This window comes from Neophocaena asiaeorientalis, unplaced genomic scaffold (genome assembly GCF_003031525.2).
Source record: "Neophocaena asiaeorientalis asiaeorientalis breed wild unplaced genomic scaffold, Neophocaena_asiaeorientalis_V1.1 scaffold30, whole genome shotgun sequence".
NCBI lineage: Eukaryota > Metazoa > Chordata > Mammalia > Artiodactyla > Phocoenidae > Neophocaena > Neophocaena asiaeorientalis.
In genome coordinates this window covers 16,541,831-16,565,351 of record NW_020174923.1, presented here as the reverse complement: position 1 = coordinate 16,565,351, position 23,521 = coordinate 16,541,831, and the positions used below count along the sequence as shown (strand labels likewise).

At 38.5% G+C, this 23,521-nt stretch overlaps 1 protein-coding gene across 2 annotated transcripts in view; it reads right to left on the bottom strand.

Annotated features, from left to right (window-relative positions):
• Window positions 1–23,521, bottom strand: part of NSF (N-ethylmaleimide sensitive factor, vesicle fusing ATPase) — a 155,432-nt gene that overhangs the window by 14,112 nt on the left and 117,799 nt on the right. For both annotated transcript variants that reach the window (XM_024760811.1, XM_024760810.1), the window contains exons 16-17: window positions 16,274–16,340; window positions 13,945–14,024 (exon numbers count right to left, since the gene is read on the bottom strand). In XM_024760811.1, the coding sequence (XP_024616579.1) occupies window positions 13,945–14,024; window positions 16,274–16,340 (147 nt within the window). The remainder of the gene's footprint in view (window positions 1–13,944; window positions 14,025–16,273; window positions 16,341–23,521) is intronic.

The following is a 23,521-nucleotide window of genomic DNA, read 5'->3' as shown; positions in this document are numbered from 1 at the left end:
CTTTCCCCCCACAGTAGGATCACCTCTTAACATACTATATACTTTACTCATTTACTGTCTTTACTTATGTATTCTATTTATTGCTGGTCTTCCCTCATAAGGACAGGACTTGTGCCTGTTTGGTTTCACTGATGGATCCAGGGCTAGCACAGTGCCTTGAACATAGTGACAGGTTGATACATTTGTGTTGAATGAATGAATGGTGATCTCAGTGTAGGTTTCAAGGGCTGCAGATCACTCCTTCCTTGTTACACTTCTCTTCTGGCCCTGAATAATGCACACTATACCAAATGTTCAACAGGAAAATAACTACCATTTCAGAGTCTATACATCTGAGCCCCAAGTGTTGAATACTATGATAACAAGTTTTAAAGAAAACAATCCAGAATGATCAGCATGTATGCTTCATTTACAATATAACTAGAGGCAAAGGATGTCATACCGCTTTCTTTTAGCTAATCAATTGATCGTCAATAGTTAAGCTATTCATAACTATTCTCTAACAGAGAAAAGATAAGACTCATTAGAGGCCATTAATTTAAGCTAGCGAGATAACTATTATTAAGCATCTCCTACAACCCTTGGTTTCCCCAAATCAAGGGAAAAATTTGACTACTATTAAAAACAACCAAAAGTCTGGACAGCGAAAGGAGAGGAATGGGGCCTCTTTGCATATCCTGCATGCATTTGATTTCTCACGCTCAAATGTCTGTAACTTCTTTTTTTGGTAGTTAAATGTTTAAGTTGAATACCAAAGGAAGGATGTTTCAAATAAATCATGTTACAACTAGGCAGACAACTACATTTAAACTCTCCATTAGATTTTACCCTGAAGCAAATTCTTGGCCTACTGTCTTTGTAACCATCCTCCTGGTGCTGTAGGCAGGACAGAGGACAATAAAGAGGGGGAATTCATAATACATATTGAATATGAAATGAGGAACTTAACCCCAAATAATTTTTTAAAATTACTACAGGCAAGAGCAGACCACTCTGAGATATTAAAGAATATTCTAGTACCAGTTTGTGAAAAAGACATGGAATCATCAGATTTTATACTTGGAGCAGCTCTGAAAGCTTGCCTAGTTCTCTCCTCCTCCCTCTCCTCTCCTGGCTATTTTGTAGGTAAGAAACGGGGGTAAGATTTTACATCCAGGGAGGGAGCTGAAACCAGAGTTCAGGCCTCACCGATATTCCCACTATGCTTTGCTGTCCACTCTCTTTTTTTTTTTTTTTTTTTTTTGCAGTACGCGGGCCTCTCACTGTTGTGGCCTCTCCCATTGCGGAGCACAGGCTCTGGACGCGCAGGCCCAGCGGCCATGGCTCACGGGTCCAGCCGCTCCGTGGCATGTGGGATCCTCCCCGACCGGGGCACGAACCCGTGTCCCCTGCATCGGCAGGCAGACTCTCAACCACTGCGCCACCAGGGAAGCCCTGCTGTCCATTCTTATTTGTGTAATTTTTAACTTATATCAGCAATGGCTGATCTCTTAATTATGAGTTAGATATATCACCTAGAAATTACGACCTCTGAGCTCTTAGGAGAAAAGGTTAAATAAATTAAGAAAATAAGGACGTACTGATGTACGGTATTCTTAGTGCCCAGTTTTGTAGGTGCTCTCTCATTAGAAACTTAACTAAGATGATCACTGACTCATCAGCAAATCCAGACTCTTCCACCTGGCACCCACAGTGCACTTTCCCTCCCTCCCTCCGCTTTTAGCTGAGATGCCCTAAAATGACCCCTGTGCTCTAATCAGTTCAATTCTCTTCTTCTTTCTCATTTAACTTCTACCTCCGTGATTTTTATCCATAGCATTCCTCTTTATTAAAATGCTTTCCAGAGTTTTCTACCAGTTCGCAATTATCCCTTATGTTCAAGATATTTCAGAACTTGCCTTCTCTCCACATTCTGCCCTCCTTTAACCCTACACAACCCAGTTTGCTCCTTCAGGCTTCACCCTCTCCGAGCATGGATTCAATATGCCCAGTAAAAACACCTCATTTATCTGGAGGCCAATTTACTGAACAATTTCAACTATCTAGAACATAGCCAAGAACCAAGATATATGCAAAATTCTCTAACTTCTAGAACTGAAAAAACACAATAAATGAGGTTCAAGTGACTACTCACAGGTAGTACCAACTTATCCACTGGGCACAGCGGGCACAGGGGCAAGGGCCCACAAAAATATTCTAATTTCTTCTAAAATCAGAAGAAAAATAAAAGAACTTTCAGGTTGAGGAAAATGTTTTAAATACCAACAGTTGGAAAATAAAAGTTTAACATTTTCTTTATGAAGAAAGGGATCCACGGAATTCACGACATGGCCCTGCTGGCAGGAAGCTCCTCCGCCTCTCATCAGAGTCTAGTTGCTCTCACTTTACAGACAACTCAAGGGTCCTGGAGGTTGCCTTTCTTAGCTCACAGCTAAGAAGCAGCAAATTAGACGAGGGGGAATTGTCAGAGGCAGGCAGACTGACACAACTGACTTGAATTCCTCAAGTAAAAGCTGATAGCAAAACCATTAAAAACAAGAAAAAGTACACCAAACTCAAAAAAAACAGGGCACACTAGGTCTACTTAATGACTCCCAGGGCAGAGTCCTCTACATTCCAATAGTTCTTGCATAATCGCCATGTGATTATGGTTTGTAATGAAGATCCTTATTCATTGACGTAGTGTTTATAATACTTTGCTTCAGACACCAAAGATGTATGTAGCATTTCTTTCCTTTAAAAAGGCTAAAGTATTAGAGCAATTAATATTTAAAGAGGTTAAGCTTCAGTCATTTCTGAAAAATGAAGCCTTTGATTTCTTACTAATTCCTATTCTTCCCTCCAGTGAAACTGAATATGCCATATGAAGCCTAAGATAAGTAACTGTACACAAAACGTATCCTTAAATTCCCAAGTATCAGTTAGTATGTAAATAATAAAAATGTGCTAGTTCTGGCGCAGGCATATCCTTCACCATCTCTGCCCACTGCTGCAGAGCTGGAATTCCTCAGCACAGCATAATGGTCCTGATCAATCTCCCTTTTACTCATCTTTCAAGACCAGGATCAAGAACTACTATTTGTGAAATACTTGCAGATTTTCTCGGGCAAAATGGACCATACTTTCCTCCATAGTCCACTGGAACCCACATAAGTTATAAAACTTAACTATTTACATCATCATGTTTACACATCTTTCTCCCTCACTGGATTGTGTCAGGGACACTAGTTGGCCTGCATACAAAGAAGAAAAAAAATACCCCTCCTAGGTGGATGAATTAGAAAAAAGCAGTCATCTAGGTATATGTAGCCACCCTTGTCCCCATCTCCTAAAGCCCCAGCACCTTGTATGAGTAAAAAGGCACCCCTTTTCCTCTTCATCAGGCTAGGGTTGCCAGATAAAGCCCTGAGTATAAGTATGTCCCAAACAATGCATGGGATATACTTACACTAAAAGATTACTTGGTGTCTTTCTGAAATTCAAATTTAACTTGGCATCCTATATCCTCATCTACTAAATGTGGCAACTCTACTCAGCTGGGCAGTTACAGCCCACGTCAGGGTACACGGCTCACAGGGCGACTGGAGTGTGGGCTGGATGTTAACCCCCACTTGCCAGTTGACCTTGTGCACAGCTTGTGCCCAAACTGCGCAACTGAATAGGTGGTCCTGGATTATGAGCTCTTTGAGGGCAGGTAGCATGTCTTACTCATCTTTGTTATTTCTATAGTACAGAACAAAAGTATATGAAATGTACATCCTAATAAAAGCATATAGAAAGAAATATTTCAAACTTGCATTTCAAAAGAAATATTTTTGGATAGAAAGAAACTTCTCATTTCCTTTCCATGAAGCTTAGTAGAACTGTCACCATCTATCCTGGTCACCCTTGGTCACACTGGCATTCAACCATCATTAAGTTCAGCCTGGAAGCACAGCACTGAGCTGAATGCCAGGTGGGTGTCCGAGGACAACCGTGAGAGTCAGGAGGCACTTACATACACACTTTTACTTGCAGGACCACAGAGTATCTTACAGACCAGACCTTAAATTAAATCAGCCTTAAAGAAAAAACAAGGCTAACAAAATATATTGCATACAGACAAGCTTAGATACAAAGGTAGATTCATTTAACGGTTATTGTTAGTCAAGCAGCAACTTAGTTGCAAAGGACTGGAATTTTGACAGTTATACTGCTGAGTTAAAAATAAAAATGACTGGGCTTCCCTGGTGGCGCAGTGGTTGAGAGTCCGCCTGCCGATGTAGGGAACACGGGTTTGTTCCCCCATCTGGGAGGATCCCACATGCTAGGCCCGTGAGCCATGGCTGCTGAGCCTGCGTGTCCGGAGCCTGTGCTCTGCAACGGGAGAGGCCACAAAAGTGAGAGGCCCGCGTACCGCAAAAAAATAAATAAAATAATAATAATAAAAAATAAAAACGACTGTATACACATTAAGTTTTTATTTTTCCTGATGATAAAGTAACAAATGCTTATTGTAGAAAATGTATAAAATGTAAGAAATAATAAAGCAGAAAAACCCACCTATGATCTACCATCTAAGAGCAGTTGTCTTTAAGATGGAGAAATAATAGAACTTCCTTTAACTTTTGTTTTTCTCTTCATTCTTTTTAAAAATTCCTTTTTTGTACATTTTAAAATGAACATCAACTAATAGAATAATAAATGCATTAAAATATTGGGAGGATGAGCTCAAACTTTTTTTTCAAAATTTTGAGGTAATCACAGAAAACAATTTTGGCATATTTCCTCCAGTCCTTTTTTCTTCCTAACTGAAATCACACTTAGAGAATAACTGAGGATTAAGTGGAAGGTGATTTGATCCTTAGGCAGGCAGTTTCTGACACGGGCCCACTTTATATAGATAATGGATCACTAGCAGGGCGGCCACCAAGCTTTTCATCTCCCTGCTCTGGCTGGTATTTCTCCCTGTCCTCCCTTCCCATTATTACTCCTTACTTGGGGAACTGGCACCCTTCTTCCACCTGCTCCAGGGCTAGCCCCAGCAGGGTCTGCAGGAGCCCGATGGCTGGCAGCTAGAGGGAAAGGAAGCTTTCATTCCTGCTGACATTTCTAGGGCTGGCTTCTTCCGCAGCAGCAGCCACCTGGAGCCTAGCTACTTTGATATGGGTTGGTTACTTTGTTGGTTTTACGTATTTTTTTTTTTTTTTGCGGTACACAGCCCTCTCACTGTTGTGGCCTCTCCCGCCTGCCGAGCACAGGCTCCGGACGCGCAGGCTCAGCGGCCATGGCTCACGGGCCCAGCCGCTCCGCGGCACGTGGGATCCTCCCAGACCGGGGCACGAACCCGAGTCCCCTGCATCGGCAGGCGGACTCTCAACCACTGCGCCACCAGGGAAGCCCGGTTTTACGTATTTTTTATGTGAGGAAAGACAGAGTCAGAATTTTCTTTAAAGTGAATGATTAACAATTGAGTTGTGATTTGCAGTTTACAAAGAACTATAATCAACATTTATCTTATTTAATTCTCACGATCTAAATATTACTACTGTTCCCATTTTACTATGAGAAAATTGAGGCTCAGAAATTAAGTGACTGAATTCAAGTTCAAGTCTTCTAATTCTAACTCCTGAGCTCTTATTTACACTGCCAATGCCAGTTCTACATGTAGACTCACCATCTTCAAGATATCCATTCAACAAATATCATCATCTATGTAGCCTAAATAGGTCTGCAAAGAGAGAGAGAGGGGAAGAGAAGAAGAGAGGAAGAGAGGAAGGAAGGAAGGGAGGAAGGAAGGGGAGGAAGAGAGAAAGAGAAAGAAAGAAGGGAAGGGAGGGTCTAGGCAGATTGTCTGGAGCTTTCCTTGTGAAAAGCACTCTTGACATTTGCCACTCCCCAATGTGAGAGGTAAACAGGATTGTCAAGATGAAAACGTGGTTACAGACCAAGCTGTGACGTGAAAAGATCAAGGTCTTGTTCCATCTACATTCCAATAACTATCAGGAATATTGACAGATTGTTTTGGACCCTTTGTAAGGTTCCCCTTATTGGTTCTTCTCACCCAATAGTTGTTATGTCATATAGTATAAACCCTTACGGATCTTCAAAGATCTGTGTATTTGTTTTGGGGAAAGGTAGGTAGAAGAGAAGCTGTGAAATGCTATTCTGTCCCACCTTGGATTAGAAAAAGAGGTGAACTTTAGTCACAAGCAACAGGTAGCTACAGGGAAAAAGGAAGGAGGGCCAGTCCCTGGAGGCTAAGGACAAGTGTAATGGGTAGTGTACTTGGGATCCCACAATGGCCAGAAGCCCGGGCTCTCTCTCTACTCCTCACGCTGTTGAACTCTGAAATTCCTGTTTCTACTTCATTCTCCCTTTTATAATAGGGATCTCCAATCCCCAGACCAGAGTATTTGTCTTAGGACTCAGGAAGCTTCTAAATTTCAGTGAATGGGCGATGGGGAAGCAGGGTGCCTTTACTTCTTTTTCCAGTATTGCAAATGAGAGAAGTTGAACCTGGGCATTCCAACTTGAAACACTGAACTCCTTTCCATGGAAATTTGCTATATACAGTTACATTCTTTAGTTTTCCTATCTTAAATGCTAAAGAGGTTCTGTGGACTATCTAAGGGCACCTCTTTTCTTAAAACAACGGCTGGGAAATACATTTCTAGTTCTATACAACAGCCTTAATAAAATACTAAACCCCTAAGAACTTTGAAACATTAAGAAAACAGGAAGAAACAGAATCTTAGATGTCAACCCCTAGGCTCCAAGCAATGGGAACATTCAAATCACGCAAGAGAAACAGTCATCCTTTTTTAAGGATAGGACTTTATAAACTGATTCTTTACAAATGACATTCTCTGTGGAAACAGCATACTCCTACTTCTCAGTAACTCTATGCTTTTCACAATAAGGCATTAATACCTTATATCTGTGCAGCCCGCAGGTTTACATAGAACTTACATTATGTGAGTTGGCCGTCATTGTGGTAGGTAAGGAGGAATTATCTTCATTTTACAGATGAAGAAATAGACACAAAGGTATTAAGGGACTAGTTCAAGACTAAAATGCCAGGGCTGTGCTAAGACTCAAACTCAGGTTTTCTGACTCCAAGTCCAATACAATGAGTAAGTTGTGCAGAGAGGATACTCATAACTAGATTCATGGCCCCATGGAACATTATGATGGTACAGTCAACACTTTTCTAATGCTGATGTCAAGTCACAGTAATATACTTAAGGCAGTGAGAGGATATTTTGTCTCAGCACCATTAGTATTTTTCTATGATTAAAATTTAGATATTTAATTTTGAGCTACCTGAAAATGGTGTGTATGTATATATTTATCTTATAATTTTTTGCATTAATTAATACATATTTTAGATGTGCTCTACTGAAAAACAAAACAAAAAGCCCTGTTTTGAAAACATGATTTAGCAGATATCTGCAGCAATGTTTTATGAAAGGACTCACCAAATTTCTTTCACTGTTTTTTCTTTTTTTTTTTTTTTTAACATCTTTATTGGAGTATAATCGCTTTACAATGGTGTGTTAGTTTCTGCTTTATAACAAAGTGAATCAGTTATACATATACATATGTTCCCATATCTCTTCCCTCTTGTGTCTCCCTCCCTCCTACCCTCCCTATCCCACCCCTCTAGGTGGTCACAAACCACTGAGCTGATTTCCCTGTGCTGTACAGCTGCTTCCCACTAGCTATCTATTTTACATTTGGTAGTGTATATATGTCCATGTCACTCTTTCACTTTGTCACAGCTTACCCTTCCCCCTCCCCATATCCTCAAGTCCACTCTCTAGTAGGTCTGTGTCTTTATTCCTGTCTTACCCTTAAGTGTCCATCAACAGATGAATGGATAAAGAAGATGTGGCACATATATACAATGGAATATTACTCAGCCATAAAAAGAAACAAAATTGAGTTATTTGTAGTGAGGTGGATGGACCTAGAGTCTGTCATACAGAGTGAAGTAAGTCAGAAAAAGAAAAACAAATACCATATGCTAACACATATATATGGAATCTAAGGAAAAAAAAAAAGGTCTTTCACTGTTTTTTGATGAACTTGAAATTGTTCACTCTCTCTCTCTCTCTCTCTCTATATATATATATATTCCATTTACATAGAACTTTCTGAGATAACCTAGTAAGTAAAGTACACTTTTAGAGAATTTTTTAAACTATAGTAGCCATCTAACGTCACTGACTTAATAAATGAGAAAACTGGGCTACTAAACAGTCAATCATCACACAGATTTTTTATAAAGAAGTCCAATGCAAAAATCACCACATCAGTGATTACAATTAATGTGTCTGGCAAAATTACTAAACCTCTCTCTTAAAGTGGTTATATATCTTCTTGAGTCATACTGTAGTCATTAGCCAGAGTTAATTTTGAACAGATAGACAGAGAGATATTCATGTTTAGGCCTGTGTGATTTGGAATCTCTTCCATTATTTGGTTATTTTGCTAAAGCAATCCAAAAACTGAAGAGTTGCTTAATATCACCAAGACTCCTAATAACATATCCGAAGTAAGATTGCACTGAGATGTCATATAAGGATTACAGAAAAAGCAATCTTGTAGAGAGACTGGTGATCTTAAATTAAACCCATGGAGAAACAAATATGTCTGCCTGAGTTCCCATCAGGAATTTACTAACAGTCTTATTGTTAGTTATGCCCTTCCCAGCTCTAAGCCCTACTTCTTTCTTATCAGGTAATATTCCTAAGTGCCAGAGCAGTAAGGAATTTTTTTCAACAACTTTATTTTTCAGCTAAAATTCTAACTGTCAGGTCCAAGTTCTACTTCAGTAATATTGCTATTAATTTGGAGTGATCTTCTTTTGTAAAAGTTTACAGTTTCCAAAGAGTTTTCCAGCTGGCATGCTGCGAGTGAATTATAAGTGTTCTAAGATATCAATTCTCGTCAGCCCTTGGGAAGGCTGAGTGGCACTTGGCGTGGCTGCATCTCTGGCCAGCTGTGAATGGCCTCATCTACTTACCCAAGTACATCATCAGATGTTATCATTTTCTACATGCCATGATCTGAAAAAGGCTGGGAAGCACTGAAGTGAAAAAGGAGTGGTTCTCCATTAGTTACAAGGTTATTCTGGTACATATGGATGAAGTCTTCCAAACTGATTTGCAAAAGTGTCAGGTAAACATTAAAGCAGTCAGGTTAATGGGCTTAACTACTCTCACACTTGTTGAGGAAACTGGAAGTCATGTCATTTTACAGCTGAGGAGTTCCTTTTCAGGCACTTTGTCTCCCAAAAAGAAAAAAAAGAAGGTGCCAGAAGAGACCTATGAGGAAAATCATAAAGCCGCTGGTGCTGCAGTCTGCAGGAAGATTTACCTGGCCTTACTGCATTACTACTGCCTCTTCCTTGACACGAAGACTAAGGCTTTCATCCTCCTGATCCTGAAAGGCACATTCGCTTCGACTTCCATAAATCTGCAAAGCTTGAAAAGAGCCCCAGTGTCACCAAGCAAAAGAGCCGGCTTTAGGAATCTCACTGGAAGGAGGGGTGTCTTCAAGCCTCTCACTGCTAAGCCGGACATTTCCTAACACTGGACAAATTGTACGTCCAGCTCAGGGAGGGTGAACTGCAGTGGTCTTTTACCCTCCAAGCCAATTGTTAGCTTTTCACAAGAATCAGCAGGGAAGCACATGTGAAACCTCTGTGGTGATGGTGAGCACCCCCATGCCTTGTGTGACTCTGCATGTAGATGAAGCAGGCTGGGAGCTTTCTTAGCTACTGCTGCTGAGTTCTCAGAGCAGCCCTTTTCTGCGGCGTGGCTCCCTGCTGGGACAGCCCTTTTCAATTTTTCTATCCCCCCTCGATCTCTTCTCCTGCAGAACACAGGGAAACTTGATTGAAATAAAGACTTAGGGAACATGTTTTATTTTCTCCTGTTCAATCCATTTTAGAAAAGCTTTTAATTGGTTTTAAAAAGATGCTAAACAAAATGTGATGATGTTTTTCAGTCTTCGTGAACTACAGATACCACTTTTTATACTTTCAAAGGGCTAATAAATCAATCATGAAATTAACTCTCCAGCTAAATTTAAAGCAAATCCACTGAATACTGGGTTCATTAAAAATCTATGCATCAACTTGGAAAAATTTTAAATTCAAAGAAAATTATCCTAGTAACTGAAATCTGACTTGAATTTTCAGTCCTACACTGAAAATCCAAGACCAAAGCAATCACAAAGGGAAAAAAGGAAGGCTTGTGAACCAGTTTTAATAAGCCAGTTTACAATGAGGGAGGGGAGATGGGGGAGGGGGAGAAGTAGAAAAAAAGAATATCTTGATACAGAACAACACGGTACCCCTGAGGGGTTCTTTTATTTGAGCATGTGCACACATGCACATACAATTTTTCTATGTGAAAGCTGAATTACAACAAATGCAAAATTAAGGATTCTGTGACTGATATGATTACTGTATTGTATGCATGTACAGTTCCTCTTTTGAAAGAAAAATGCCTACAACTTTTCTGTTTTCTTGACAGTGATAAAATAATAGCTTTCTACCAGTCTATGCATCTCTACAACATTCAGATTCATATACATTTAATATTTAATTGAAAACATCTGAAAAACCTACATGATAATGGTTTGGTAAAGTAAATGCTTCTACTTTAGAATGACAAATAGTCTTGACACTGGATCAGCCTGAAAAATTTTCCCGTATTGTCCTGAGAGAATACAAACTAATTTTAAAAAGCAAGGTGGTACAGAGAAAGCATATTTTTATTTTGTTAAATATATGCCAACTAGAAATATTTTAAATCTTACCTTCTTCTGCCATTGATTCACTTATACAGCAGGTCATCTAGCAGTCCAGGTCAGAGTCACCAAATTCTGATTAAGGACAGGCTGGTATTCTCTTAAAAGAGAATCCCCACCATTTCCAATCACTAAGGCAACTAGATCTATCTTCTACTTCTTACATGCTCCTATATCCTTCCTTTCCAATCCTTAGAGAAATTCATTCCACAGCCCTTTTTTAATGATTCAACTCCTGTTTCTAAGATTTCTTCCAATCTGGGCCATGTATGTTGTATGCTCACTCCTTACCTCTAGCTCTGCATGGAATCCTCCTTTCATCATTTAAGCTTCTGACACTACCTATCTATGTATCTATCTATTGTAACCATTTTATCAAGAAGTAACTCATATAACACACGGTTCACTGACCCTGTACAATTCAATGGTTTTTAGTAGATTGCACGCATATGTGCAACCATCACTGGAATCAATTTTAGAACGTATTCATCATCCCCCAAAGAAACCCTGTACCCATTATCAGTCACCTCTCATTCTCCCTATCCACCCCGCCAGTCCTAGGCAACCACTGGTCTGTTTTCTATCTCTATAGATCTGCCAGTTCTGGACATTTCATATAAATGGAATCATACGATATGTAGTTGTTTGTGACTGGCTTCTTTTGTTTAGCATGTTTTCAAGGTTCATCCATGTTATAGCATGTATTAGTACTTCATTTCTTTTAAATGCCAAATAATACTCCATTGTATGTATATACCATAGTTTATTTTACTTGATGAACATTTGGGTTGTTTCCACTTTTTGGCAATTACGAATAATGTTGCTATGAATATTCATGTACAAGCTTTTGTGTGGATATATATTTTCATTTCTTTGGGGTATATACCTAGAAATAGAATTGCTGGGTCATATGGTAACACTATCTTTAACCTTTTGAGTGCTAGACTGTTTTTCAAAGGCTGCACAATTTACCTATTCCCACCAACAGTGTATAAGGATTCTAATTTCTCCATATGCATATCAATTCGGACCCAGCCGCTCCGCGGCACACGGGATCTCCCCGGACGGGGGCACGAACCCGCATCCCCTGCAACGGCAGGCGGACTCTCAACCACTGCGCCACCAGGGAAGCCCTATCTGACTTTTTGATTATGGTAATCCTAGATGATATAAAGTGATATCTCACTGTGGCTTTGATTTGCATTTCCCTGATGGCTAATGATGTTGAGTATCTTTTTGTGTGCTTATTGGCCATTTGAACTTTACTTATTTTTGAATGTTTTCACTTTAGTCATATCTTGCCAAATATAAACTACAGCAATACTAAATACTCAATCCCACCAAAATGAGGGGACACTCAAAAAATATTTAAAAGTTTATATATATATGTGTGTGTGTGTGTGTGTATATATATATATATTTGAATAAGTTATTCATGAAGCTTATCTGTATAAACCTCAGTGCCAGATGCTGTAAGATTTAAAAGCATTTAAAAGCATAAGATAATGTTCCTTTCCTCAAGGGTGTTATTTTTATAAAACAAAAAGTTATTCCTAAGTCTTTATTCAAGATTTTGCAAATCATTTGTCAATATGTTCTATTTATTTCTATTAGTATCTATTTTGGATTACAAATAATTCTCAGGGGATGTCTCTGTTTAAATCCATGTGTATAGTATTTAACAATGTAAAGGGATAAGCAGTTTAAAAAGTACCATTGAAAAATTATTCTTTCTCCTTTCAAATGGCTTGTAGCATAAATTATTTTTAGCTAAAAACCTGAATATTATAAGAAGTAAATTTTAATACCTGGGAAAAGTCTCCTAATCTTATAATTTTTTAAATGTTGATTTCATAAAAAGGATTTTTTGTGTGTGTGATATATATATTTAAAAATTTTATTTATTGGGGTTATTTTTATTCTAGAAACTTTAGATATATCTATATACATTAAAAAAATTTTTTAACATCTTTATTGGAATATAATTGCCTTACAATGGTGTGTTAGTTTCTGCTTTATAACTATATATTTTTTGAAGGAATCAGAAAAGAAAAAAATTCTCACTTCTCTAATTTCAGCTTCGATATAAGCTGAAACTCCAACTCCTGGGAATAATAGTTTACAGAAAAATGATTTTAAAAAATCCTTTCACCGTGCAAATATGTAGTAAATTTTCAAGGTTGTTGTATGTTTCTTTTCACTAGTTTAGGGGGAAAAAAAAAAACCCTAGAAAGTCAAGACAAGTCCTTTACCTTTAGGCCTAACACATACACACATATAATTTTAAATGTTAAATTAAATATTAGATTCACCAGCTTAACACTAAATATTTTCCATACAGCTTAGTTTATATCTCTAACTTCAAATATGAGATTCCCATACAGACATTAAGATGTTTTTTAAGTTAGTGCTTCACCCCTTTGTATCTGCCTTTGGCATTTCTTCAAGGTTACAACATGCAGAATCAACCAAGAGAATTCATGTCTTATGTCATAGCCAAACATGCGCAGCCTCTACATAATTAACATATTTAACCAACCCTCATAGGTTAGTTTAAATGTGTTAACCTATCAAAATCACCAGTCTCCAACAGCCACATGAGTAAAAACTACAACCACATGAACCAAGGTTCTGGCTATAAACTCACTCTTCAAAACTGCCACATTACACAAGAAAAATAACTCAAGCTCATCCGTAAAAACTAAAAACGAAACAAAACTCCCTACAGGATGTAAATTACCCCAAATACAAATTCTTAGGAAAACTTATGAAATGAAAAACAAAACAAATGGGAACATGTGTTTAATCCCTTCTACATTATTATCATGTATTAATATCTCTCATGGGAAACGGAGGGAAGTAGGGATGTGTAATATGGTGGTGAAGTTATAAAGCAACACAGAATACTAACTGAAACTGGGATTTTGAGATCTTCAGAAAAAGAACAGAAAATTTCTCTGATTAAGAAAAGTGATTAAGAAAATCATTTACCTTAAGGCAGAAGGCCAGACCAGACAACCTTTCAAAATCTCTTCAACAAGAAAATTTTATATGTTTATGATAATCTGCTTATTTAGAGAGTGCACTGTTGTATAATTTACTGGAGAAACTCTGTGAAAATGTTCCTTATATTATTTTTACCTGAGGAGGCGCCTTTTTCAGTAACACAAGAAGAGCCTGTAATACCAGATTAGAAAATCGAGGGCCAATAGGGACATAATCTGAAAGAGAAACATTGTTACGTTTAGGGATTCGATATACATATGCACATATTCCAAACATTCTGATTTTTCTGCATAAAGAGTCCTGGGGGGTGGTGGTGGGATGAACTGGGAGATTGGGATTGACATATATACACCAATATGTATAAAATTGATAATCAATAAGAACCTGCTGTATAAAAATAAGATAAAATAAAATTCCAAAAAAAAAGAGTAAACACAGTCCTAAATAACAGTCATGCAACTAACGATAACAAGACAAAATATCTACAATAACTTAAATGCTTAAAATAGTACATAAGAACTCTTATCTGTAAAATTTTTTAAAAGCGTCTAAATATCCATTTTGAGTTCATGTAGACATCTCTGTCTGATATTCAGAGACAGTTTTGTTTTTTTTTTTTAAAAGAGGAAAAAAAAATCCCCAGGAGTATTTACTAAACATTTACTAAGTATTTACTAAACATTGCAGAAGTTACTGCAAACCATGGTAATACAGTGAGTACACAGGCAACAAAACATGATACTAGAAAATGGGTAGAGGGGGAAATGGCAAGTAATAATAATGTAAGTAAGGTACTTCAATACAAGTGAAATGATGGTAAAGCCACTAAGATTGGTCCACAGATGGTGAAGAACAGTGAACTTCTCAAATAACTTTCTACCTGTTAAAACTTCTACCCATCCTTCAAGATTCGACACTAATGCCACCCCCTTTGCTTTCTCTGCATGTTGCACATGCACCCTTGCCCTGTGCTCAGAGCTGCCTTCAGGCATCAGCCCTCTGAAGTCAAAAGTGATCCTCCCCTTTCTGAATATCCAGAACACATGGCACATTCTACTTTGTATTAATTTTTGCCAATGTATGTCATAATGACAGCATCTTACTACTTATTTTTCTGAAACCCTAATAATTCTAGCACAGTGGTAAAGGCTCAGCAAATGCTTACTGAATAAATGAACAAATAAGTACGGATAATAACTATTCATACAAGTGAAAATATACTCAGAGGGCACACATTCCTGACATAGTACTGTTGCTATGACCACACATCTCAATTGTGTTTAGATAAAGGACTTTACACAGAGCTATGAGTATGTGCCTAAAAGCTTTTAAAGAAATAATCCCAGAAACTGAGCTGAAGTGTATCAAAAATAGCAGACCCAAAACCCAGGTCACTAGATAAAACTATTGATTTAAGAAGACCTCATAGATATACCTGCTCTGCTTTGTAATAAGCATTGCCTTAGGAAACAGGAAAATAAAGAATAGAGGACGTAACGCAAGTCTGAAAATCATGGGAAAAATGTAGTAGAACAGTTAACGTGAAATCATTACTACACCATTATGGACCCCTTAATGAAGAAGGGGTTAGTTAACCAGGTGTTGGCAGTATTTTCAGATATTTATTAAGTTACCAGGTAGGTTCAATTTCAATCAAGTTTATTATAGCATCCTGAGCCATTGTTACAATGAATTTATTCCAGATTTATCTATTTTTTTGCAATGAAATAAAATGTAAGAGTAATAACACTGCTCTGGCATTTATTTGTAGCATACATCTTATGAGCTGAGTACAGGGGCTGTTTTATTCATCTTTGTATTCTGTAGGAGTGCACTTAAACATAGGAGATGTTTAATAGGTATTTTAAAAAATTACTGTAGAGCACTTTTAACTTTCAGAATGTTTTCAACTTTCACAATATTATCTCATTTTTGTCTTTACAATTACCCTGTGGGATAAGTAAGGAAGAGAATATAGTCTCTTTTTTATGTGAGCAGAAACTGATGTACAAAGAGATTACAACTTCTGCCCCAAGTGCTATAGTAGCTAACCTGTAGATTTCACTCCAGCCCTAAACCCTTCTTTCCTTAGTTCTGTCAAAGTTCACAAATGGAATCCCTAAGCTACAGGCAGCTCAGAAATAGTATACAGCAAATATATCCATCAACGAAAATTACTGATCATTTATTATGGGCAGGGAACTCTGTGAAAGATACAAAATAATATGAGACATGGGCCCTCATAGGAAAGCAGTTTATAATGTAGCTACGGTCATAAGGCATATCTAACATGAATACCATTGTTGCCTTCAGATATAAGCGATAGTGTTATATTTCCTTATTAGACAAAGAAAGGTATTTCTATTGCCCTATAGATTATAAACACCTGTATTTTCTCTTGTAATTTGTGAGACATTAGCTGTAATGTGGCAAGGATAGTACGATGTCAAAAGTTATGACTCACCAAGCAGTCTCTCAATGTCATCCACAACCACACAACTGAGCTGGGATTTATATGCATCATCAAAGATCTAGAAGAAAGCAAAACCATTTATTATCTCACTGCCCTCCATAATTATGACAATTTCCAAGAAGACAAAATTTAGCTAATTCTTGACCAATGCTCAAACAAAACACAGTAAAACACCCAATATTTCTGACTACACAAAACTAGAATTTAATAGAGCTTCAGAACTTGAAGAGTTCTTACAATTTTAAAAAATTATTTATTTATTTATTTATTTATTTTTGGCTGTGTTGGGTCTTCATTGCTGTGTGTGGGCTTTCTCTAGTTGTGGTGAGCAGGGGCTACTCTTCGTTGAGGTGTGTGGGCTTCTCACTGAGATGACTTTTGTTGCTGTGGAGCACGGGCTCTAGGCACGCAGGCTTCAGTAGTTGTGCCTCGGGGGCTCTAGAGTGCAGTCTCAGTAGTTGTGGCGCACGGGCTTAGCTGCTCTGCGGCATGTGGGATCTTCCTGGATCAGGGATAGAACCTGGGTCCCCTGCACTGGCAGGCGGATTCTTAACCACTGCCCCACCAGGGAAGCCCAAGAGTTCTTACAATTTAAAAGGGAGGAAACTGAGGCCCAAAGCAGTTAAATGACTTGCCCAAGATGTCACAGCTGGATCATGGCTGAGCAAGGGCAGGGTAATGCTGCTTTCAGCTCTAAGAGCTGGATGTGTCACATTGGGGCGTGCTGAGGAACAGCTGGAATTAATCAACTGACAAATCCATCAAGTTTATCATAATGGTCTCTCCTATCTATGTCAGAAGCATGACTTCAGTGTTATGACTCAAGAGCTAGATGGAGCCACAGGGATGTGCAGGGTAGAACTGAATATCATTTTATTATCTATAAGAATTGTGGCCTGTCAAACAGGAATAACACAGAAAGCAGAGAATTCTGTCAACTCAAATCAGACCACAGCAACCAAAGTGTTTACAAAAGAATTAAAGCTGGTATAAAGGATCAGATAGATGCATGTTAGAACTAGACAAAAGATAACAGAACATTATCTTAAGATAACCAAAGAAATGCAAATTAAGCAAACAGTGAAGGAAGCTGTTATATGCTGGCAAGGATGTAGCAATTTCAAGCCAGACAGAAGAATTAATTTATGTATAAATTTAATGAAGTGCTCAAGGCCTTGAGACCAGCCTTTTTGTAAATGTTGGGCATTCCTATTCCAGTGACCATAACTGGGGCTCAGTGAATCCCACTGGTGTCATCTGTAAGAATTAATTCCTGTATCCCAGCCTAATCTGATTGATAAGTAACCTCAGTGCACCAAGATGGTAACCACGCCTCTCCCAAGTTTGTTTGTAGTAGCACAATATTCCTTACTGGGTATCTTTTAACTATAGAAGATTAAGAATTAGGTATAGAAATAAAGTAAATTAAACCTAAAATATTAATCTTTTTCATATTAAGTATAAAGACAATCTGTGAATAGTTGGTCTTTAAACTTCTGTAACCATTAACTTACCATGTTAGATTAACAGATTAGCCTTGCTAGTTCAATTTAAAATATGCAGTTGAATAATTAATTTTGATAAACTTTTATGTTGGAAGGTAAAATATAACTTTAATAGTCCTCCAAATGGTAATGGTAATCTGAGATTCACCATAGTTATATTATTAGTTTTAATTTATTACTAAGTAAATGTACTTATAGATTTACTTTGAAATTTAGAATGTTTTGTTTGTTAAACAACTGAAGTACATCAAAGAGAAAATAGGGCTTCCCTGGTGGCGCAGTAGTTGAGAGTCCGCCTGCCGATGCAGGGGACACGGGTTCGTGCCCCGGTCCGGGAAGATCCCACATGCCGCAGAGCGGCTGGGCCCGTGAGCCATGGCCACTGAGCCTGTGCTCTGCCACAACGGGAAAGGCCACAACAGTGAGAGGCACGCATACCGCAAAAAAAAAAAAGAGAAAATAAAATATTTTAAATGTGTAAATATTGTTTAAAATATTTAAAGAAATTTGTTATAAAAGTCTCTTTTTGAACTACCTTTTACTAGACTTACAAATAGAATAAAAGAAGTGGACTTAATTTATTTTTATTTATTATGTATTTATTTATTTTAATTATTTGTTTTTATTTTCGGCTGTATTGGGTCTGCGTTGCTGCGCGTGGGCTTTCTCTAGATGCAGCGAGCAGGGGGGCTAACTCTTCATTGCGTTGCGCAGGTTTCTCGTCGTGGCTTCTCTTGTTGCACAGCACGGGCTCTAGGCTCGTGGGCTTCAGTAGTTGTGGCGCGCAGGCTCTAGAGCGCAGGCTCAGTAGTTGTGGAGCACGGGCTTAGTTGCTCCCCGGCATGTGGGATCTTCCTGGGCCAGGGATCGAACCTGTGTCCCCTGCATTGACAGGCGGATTCTTAACCACTGCGCCACCAGGGAAATCCCAGGGGTGGACCTTTTTAAAGTTTAAGTTTTCTTTTGTGTTGAAAAACTGGATTTTAAATTATATAATTTTAATATGTTGAATTTTAATTTTTAGACCTCAAATTAGCTACACATGGTCTTTTCTATGCTCAAAAGTCGCCCTCACAGATGCAAAAACAACAAAAACAAAAGCAAAATAATAACTCATGTTGACAATCTAGATGGTAAGTTCCTCCCCAACATACTGTATATATATATATTTTTTTTTCTTTTTTTTGTATATTCTTTAAGGTAGGAATTGTCTTCCTCAGTATTATGTTTTCAGGGTCTGATGCCTCACTGGTGCCTAATAAATGTTTGCTGTATGCATGCATGAAAAGAATGCCTCTGTTGCTTTCCTTTGCACCATCCCCCATACCCCTCAGTCACCCTTCCACATTGTATCAAAATCTCACCTACCCTTTCGTCCTTAGCTACCTGTCTCCTCACTGGACTGTGAGGTGGAAAAAGAACTTTATTCATGTTATCCTCAGTACCCAGCATAGAAGAGTATTTAGTAATAATATTTGCTCAATGGATTCAATGGTTGAAACAACACAAGTTCTAATTCCATCTTGCTGTAAGTCACTTGTTTCTCTTCTCCTTTGGTATAGCATTTTGTATATTGTGTATATATTAACGGATTCATTGTATTCTTCCCTATATTACACTAGATTTTAAGCCCTGTGAAGGCAAGTACTATTGTATTTATCTCTGTATCCACATCACTTCATATAATGCCTTATCAGAAAGTAATCAATAAATATTTACTGAAGGAATAAATTTAAATTTATGCATTAAATTCAAGTAGAAATACCAAGTAAGTAGTTGGAGATGTAAGATTGAAGTCAGGGTATGGACATCACCCTCAGGGCAATGACTGCTGAAACCATGAGAGAGGCATGTGATCTTCAAGGAGAAATGGTAGAACTAGAAGAATAAAGAGCTAAGGACTGAATCTTGGAATGTTGTTCTATTCATTCATTCAACAAATATTTTTGAATTCCTATTATGTGTCAAGCACTAATGAAGGCAATGGAAAGAGTAATGAGTAAGGTCACATGTAACTATAATAAAGCATGGCATCACAATGTTAGAGGAAATACCAGATGTGCTGGTATACAGCACGGGAGCAGTGGTAGTCCTTGGGGATACCCTACACATCCTGGTTCTCTCTCTGGCACATGGTAGGATTGTACTTCCTTACCCCCTCTTAAGTTAGGGATGATTATGGGGTTTGCTTTGGGTAGTAAAATGTGAGTACAGAGTGTATCACTTTCTGAAAGGAGCTTTAAGAGCCACTGCTTGATTCATCATACATCCTTTATCCTGCCTTGGCTATCATGGAATCGCATGTGAGATGGAGTCTCTATTACCTATTAGCTTGAATCTCTGAGAAACTATGGCAGAGCTTCCCCTCTGAGTCATGATGGACATGTAATGTGGGCAAGAAATAAACTTTGTTGTGTTAAGCCCCTGAGATTTTCAGCGTTGTTCATTATCGCAGCATAACTTAGCCTATTGTTACTGGTAAGAGCTTATGGAGTCAACGATGGTCTCCTAAATTTAGGAAGTGACATTTAAGCTGAGACCTGAAGGATGAACAGTGCAGTAAAAAACAGGAAAGAAAGTGTTCTAAGCAGAGTGTACTGATTATTACGAGGCACAGAGATGAGAAAATTTAGGAGCACTGCAGGAACTAACATACAGTCAATAAGAATTAAAATGAAGAGGTGTCAGCGTTGGTGCTGTGTGTATGGGGAGTGGTGGGTGAGAGATGAAGCAGAAGAGAAATGGAAGAGACAATGGAAAAGTTTAGAAGCAGTTCCACTGTGGTTCTTTGCTCTTTTTTGAAAACTGGACCATACAGCAGCCAATGTGGTATCCTGCAAACTCCGGTGATTTTAAGAAGTCACTGAAAAAAATGCTTGGCTCTTTAAAACATTTGTTCAGAATTCTACTAAGGGCTCTGATGCAAGCATATCATTCTGTCTGACAGGCTGTAATATCGTGGATTAAAGCCACAGGGGCCCAAGACATCATGGACTGGCTACTTGCATTAGTTTTACACTTTCCCTGAATCAGCCCTTCTCCCTTCTTAAAGCTTACAGGGCTACAGGAACCTTATTCAGGACTCTGCTGGGGTCTAAACTGATGATAAATTTATATGCAGTCTCACTAACTTATCTCAGACACTGTGATTCACAAAGCATTACAAATCACTTCACAGCTGACCACATGGGTTACCTATAACATTTTAGAAGAAAAATACCTAGAGCAGTCTTTTTTTTAGAGCAGTCTTTAATTTAGTTTTTTTTACAGACAGCTCTTAATGTACTAATTACTACCACAGGGATAGGAGTACTCACAGCAAACTCTCTTAACAACATACTAACCATGACAAATTCCAGTTGTAATCTGACCAGTTTCAGTTAACTCTGCTTTAATTTAAATACACACACACACCTTTCACTTCTTACACACACATTCTTTTCCTTATGTAGTCACGAGTGTAATATAAGGTCATCACTCTTTCCCTGAATCCATGTTTCTGCCTAGTCTCCTCAGCCTCTTCCATTCTTGGCTTCCTGGCCCAATGCTAAATAAGGAGATACTCAGATTCCACTGGCAAATATATGCGATTAGCTGTCAGACTAAAATCTAAGTGAGATATTTACATACTGAGCTGGGAAGTTCTACCATAACTTTAGGTAGATAAACCCAAAAAGGAGGAGAGGTACAAGAAGGAAAGATGAAAGAAAAGTAAAATTGTACAAACTGCCGCAGCTCGAATTGAAGAACTAAAGTGCCAAACTTGCCGTCAGTAACAGCACACAGCAAATACAGTGCCTGCTCCAGACCAAACGTCCAAACAACATTTAGCCAGGTGGGCTGAAGCTGGGGCTACTAGTGGTATCTTACAGACTCTTTAAAAAATTAACTTAAATTTTGATCCTTTCATTTAGTAAGATGAAAGTATGATGCTCAAGTCTTTTCTTGCTGAAGAGGTTATCAGAAGGGGATCATAGAAGTTATCATGCAAAGCAGGACACTTGAAAGGTGGGAGTTGTTAATAATCATGCTGGAACAACAGGTAAAAACCATGATTGCACACAGCACATTGGAGTGTATGGTCATCCTAGTTCTATCAGGGAGTTTCCCGTAGAGCAGGTAAAATTAGCAGAATAGACGTATTCTTAGAGTCAGGTGAGAAGTCTGAAAGAGAAGGCTAAAGAAACAGAATGGAAGAACGGAAGAAAGGAAAAATATGGAAAAGAGTGTCAATAGTCAACAGGGAAAAAATGAGAGGTCTATTCTAGAAGATGAAGAACGTCTCTAGAAAACAGAGTTCCATAGTCTATCTCTAGCTGTGGACATAATGAGGTTGTCATCATTAAACTCTCTGGTGCCTCCACTGTTGCGTGCAAAGGCAGGTGTAGTGCGTCATGAGAGACAACATGGAATGTGTGGGGCCTGGGACTGCAGCAAAGGCATGCTGGAGGCCCTGTGAGAGGAGGTGTGGGGCTCCTGCTGCCAAGGGTTTAGGGGCAGGTCTGTTATGGTCCTGAAGGACACAGCAAGCTCTCAAGGCACAGAGCCCGCTCCTGGACTCTTCAGACAAGCTGGGAGCCACCTGTGTGCAGGGGAGGGGCAGCAGCTGCAGACGCTGGAGTCTACACGAATACAAATGGGAACACGCCAGCATTAGCTCCATGTTAATCCCAGCCTTTCAGAATCACAAACCACAGCAAAGCGTGTTCTAAGTAGATTCTGTCCTCCTTTTTCTATAACCTCTTTAGCGCTCTGAGGTAAGTGAAGCCAAATTTTCAGGTTCTTTGGGGGCTGTAAGAGCTCATCTCAGTTCTGAAGTGGCTGGCATGAAGTACCTAATTAGTAGAAATCTGATGACAGTAGGAATTTGATGACTTAGAAAATCCCTAATGTAGTAAATCTGTCAGCAATTAGTTGAAAGAATACTCTAATCATATTTGGTAGCACATAAAAACGTAAATGAGCAAATTCAAATTGGTGCTATCAGTAATAATCTCTAGTTTCTAAAAATAACTTGGGAGCAGACCAAGCAAACATTAGCTGTCTTCTAATGAAACTGCCTCAGGAAGTGGACCTAAACTTTTGGCAAAGCACTCAAGCTTCCTGGAATGACCTTAAAATCCCTTATTTGTTCTCCCTGCTTTTCAGGAATAATTCTTAAATTTTCACATGACATGAGCGACAGAGTGGGGTATTTTTAATAATATAAAAAGTCACAAGATCTGAAAGTTAAATTCCACTATAGAGCTACACCATCTTCCTTTGTGTGCCGAACAGATACAAACGTCAAAAGACAGAGTGTATTAAACAAAAACAACAAGTGCTCGTCCCCCAGCAGCACAGGGACCTGTAGTCACTTCCGGGGTGTCCACTTCTTTCAGTTAATGCACGCACAATCTTCAACAAATCAGCTACATGATATATTAGGATGTTAACCAAAAACATCCAAATTCTGTTGCTTAGTAACTGCTGTCAAAAGATCCAATTTCCAGCTCTGCTCTTTGTATGGACTAAACCATGAAAGAGGAGGATTAGGCACCATGATTCTGTTCTGTGCAGACTACAATTTGCAGTGGGATTTACAGGAGGATATTCAAAGAAGATTATTTCTTTCTTGCAAAGCTAGTGGAAAGGAAAATTTCTTCCATTAATTTTCAGTCCTTTTAAAAACAAGACTATATTATGCTATTAATGGGTATGGTTTTATAAATCACTAATTTTCTACTTAATTTTG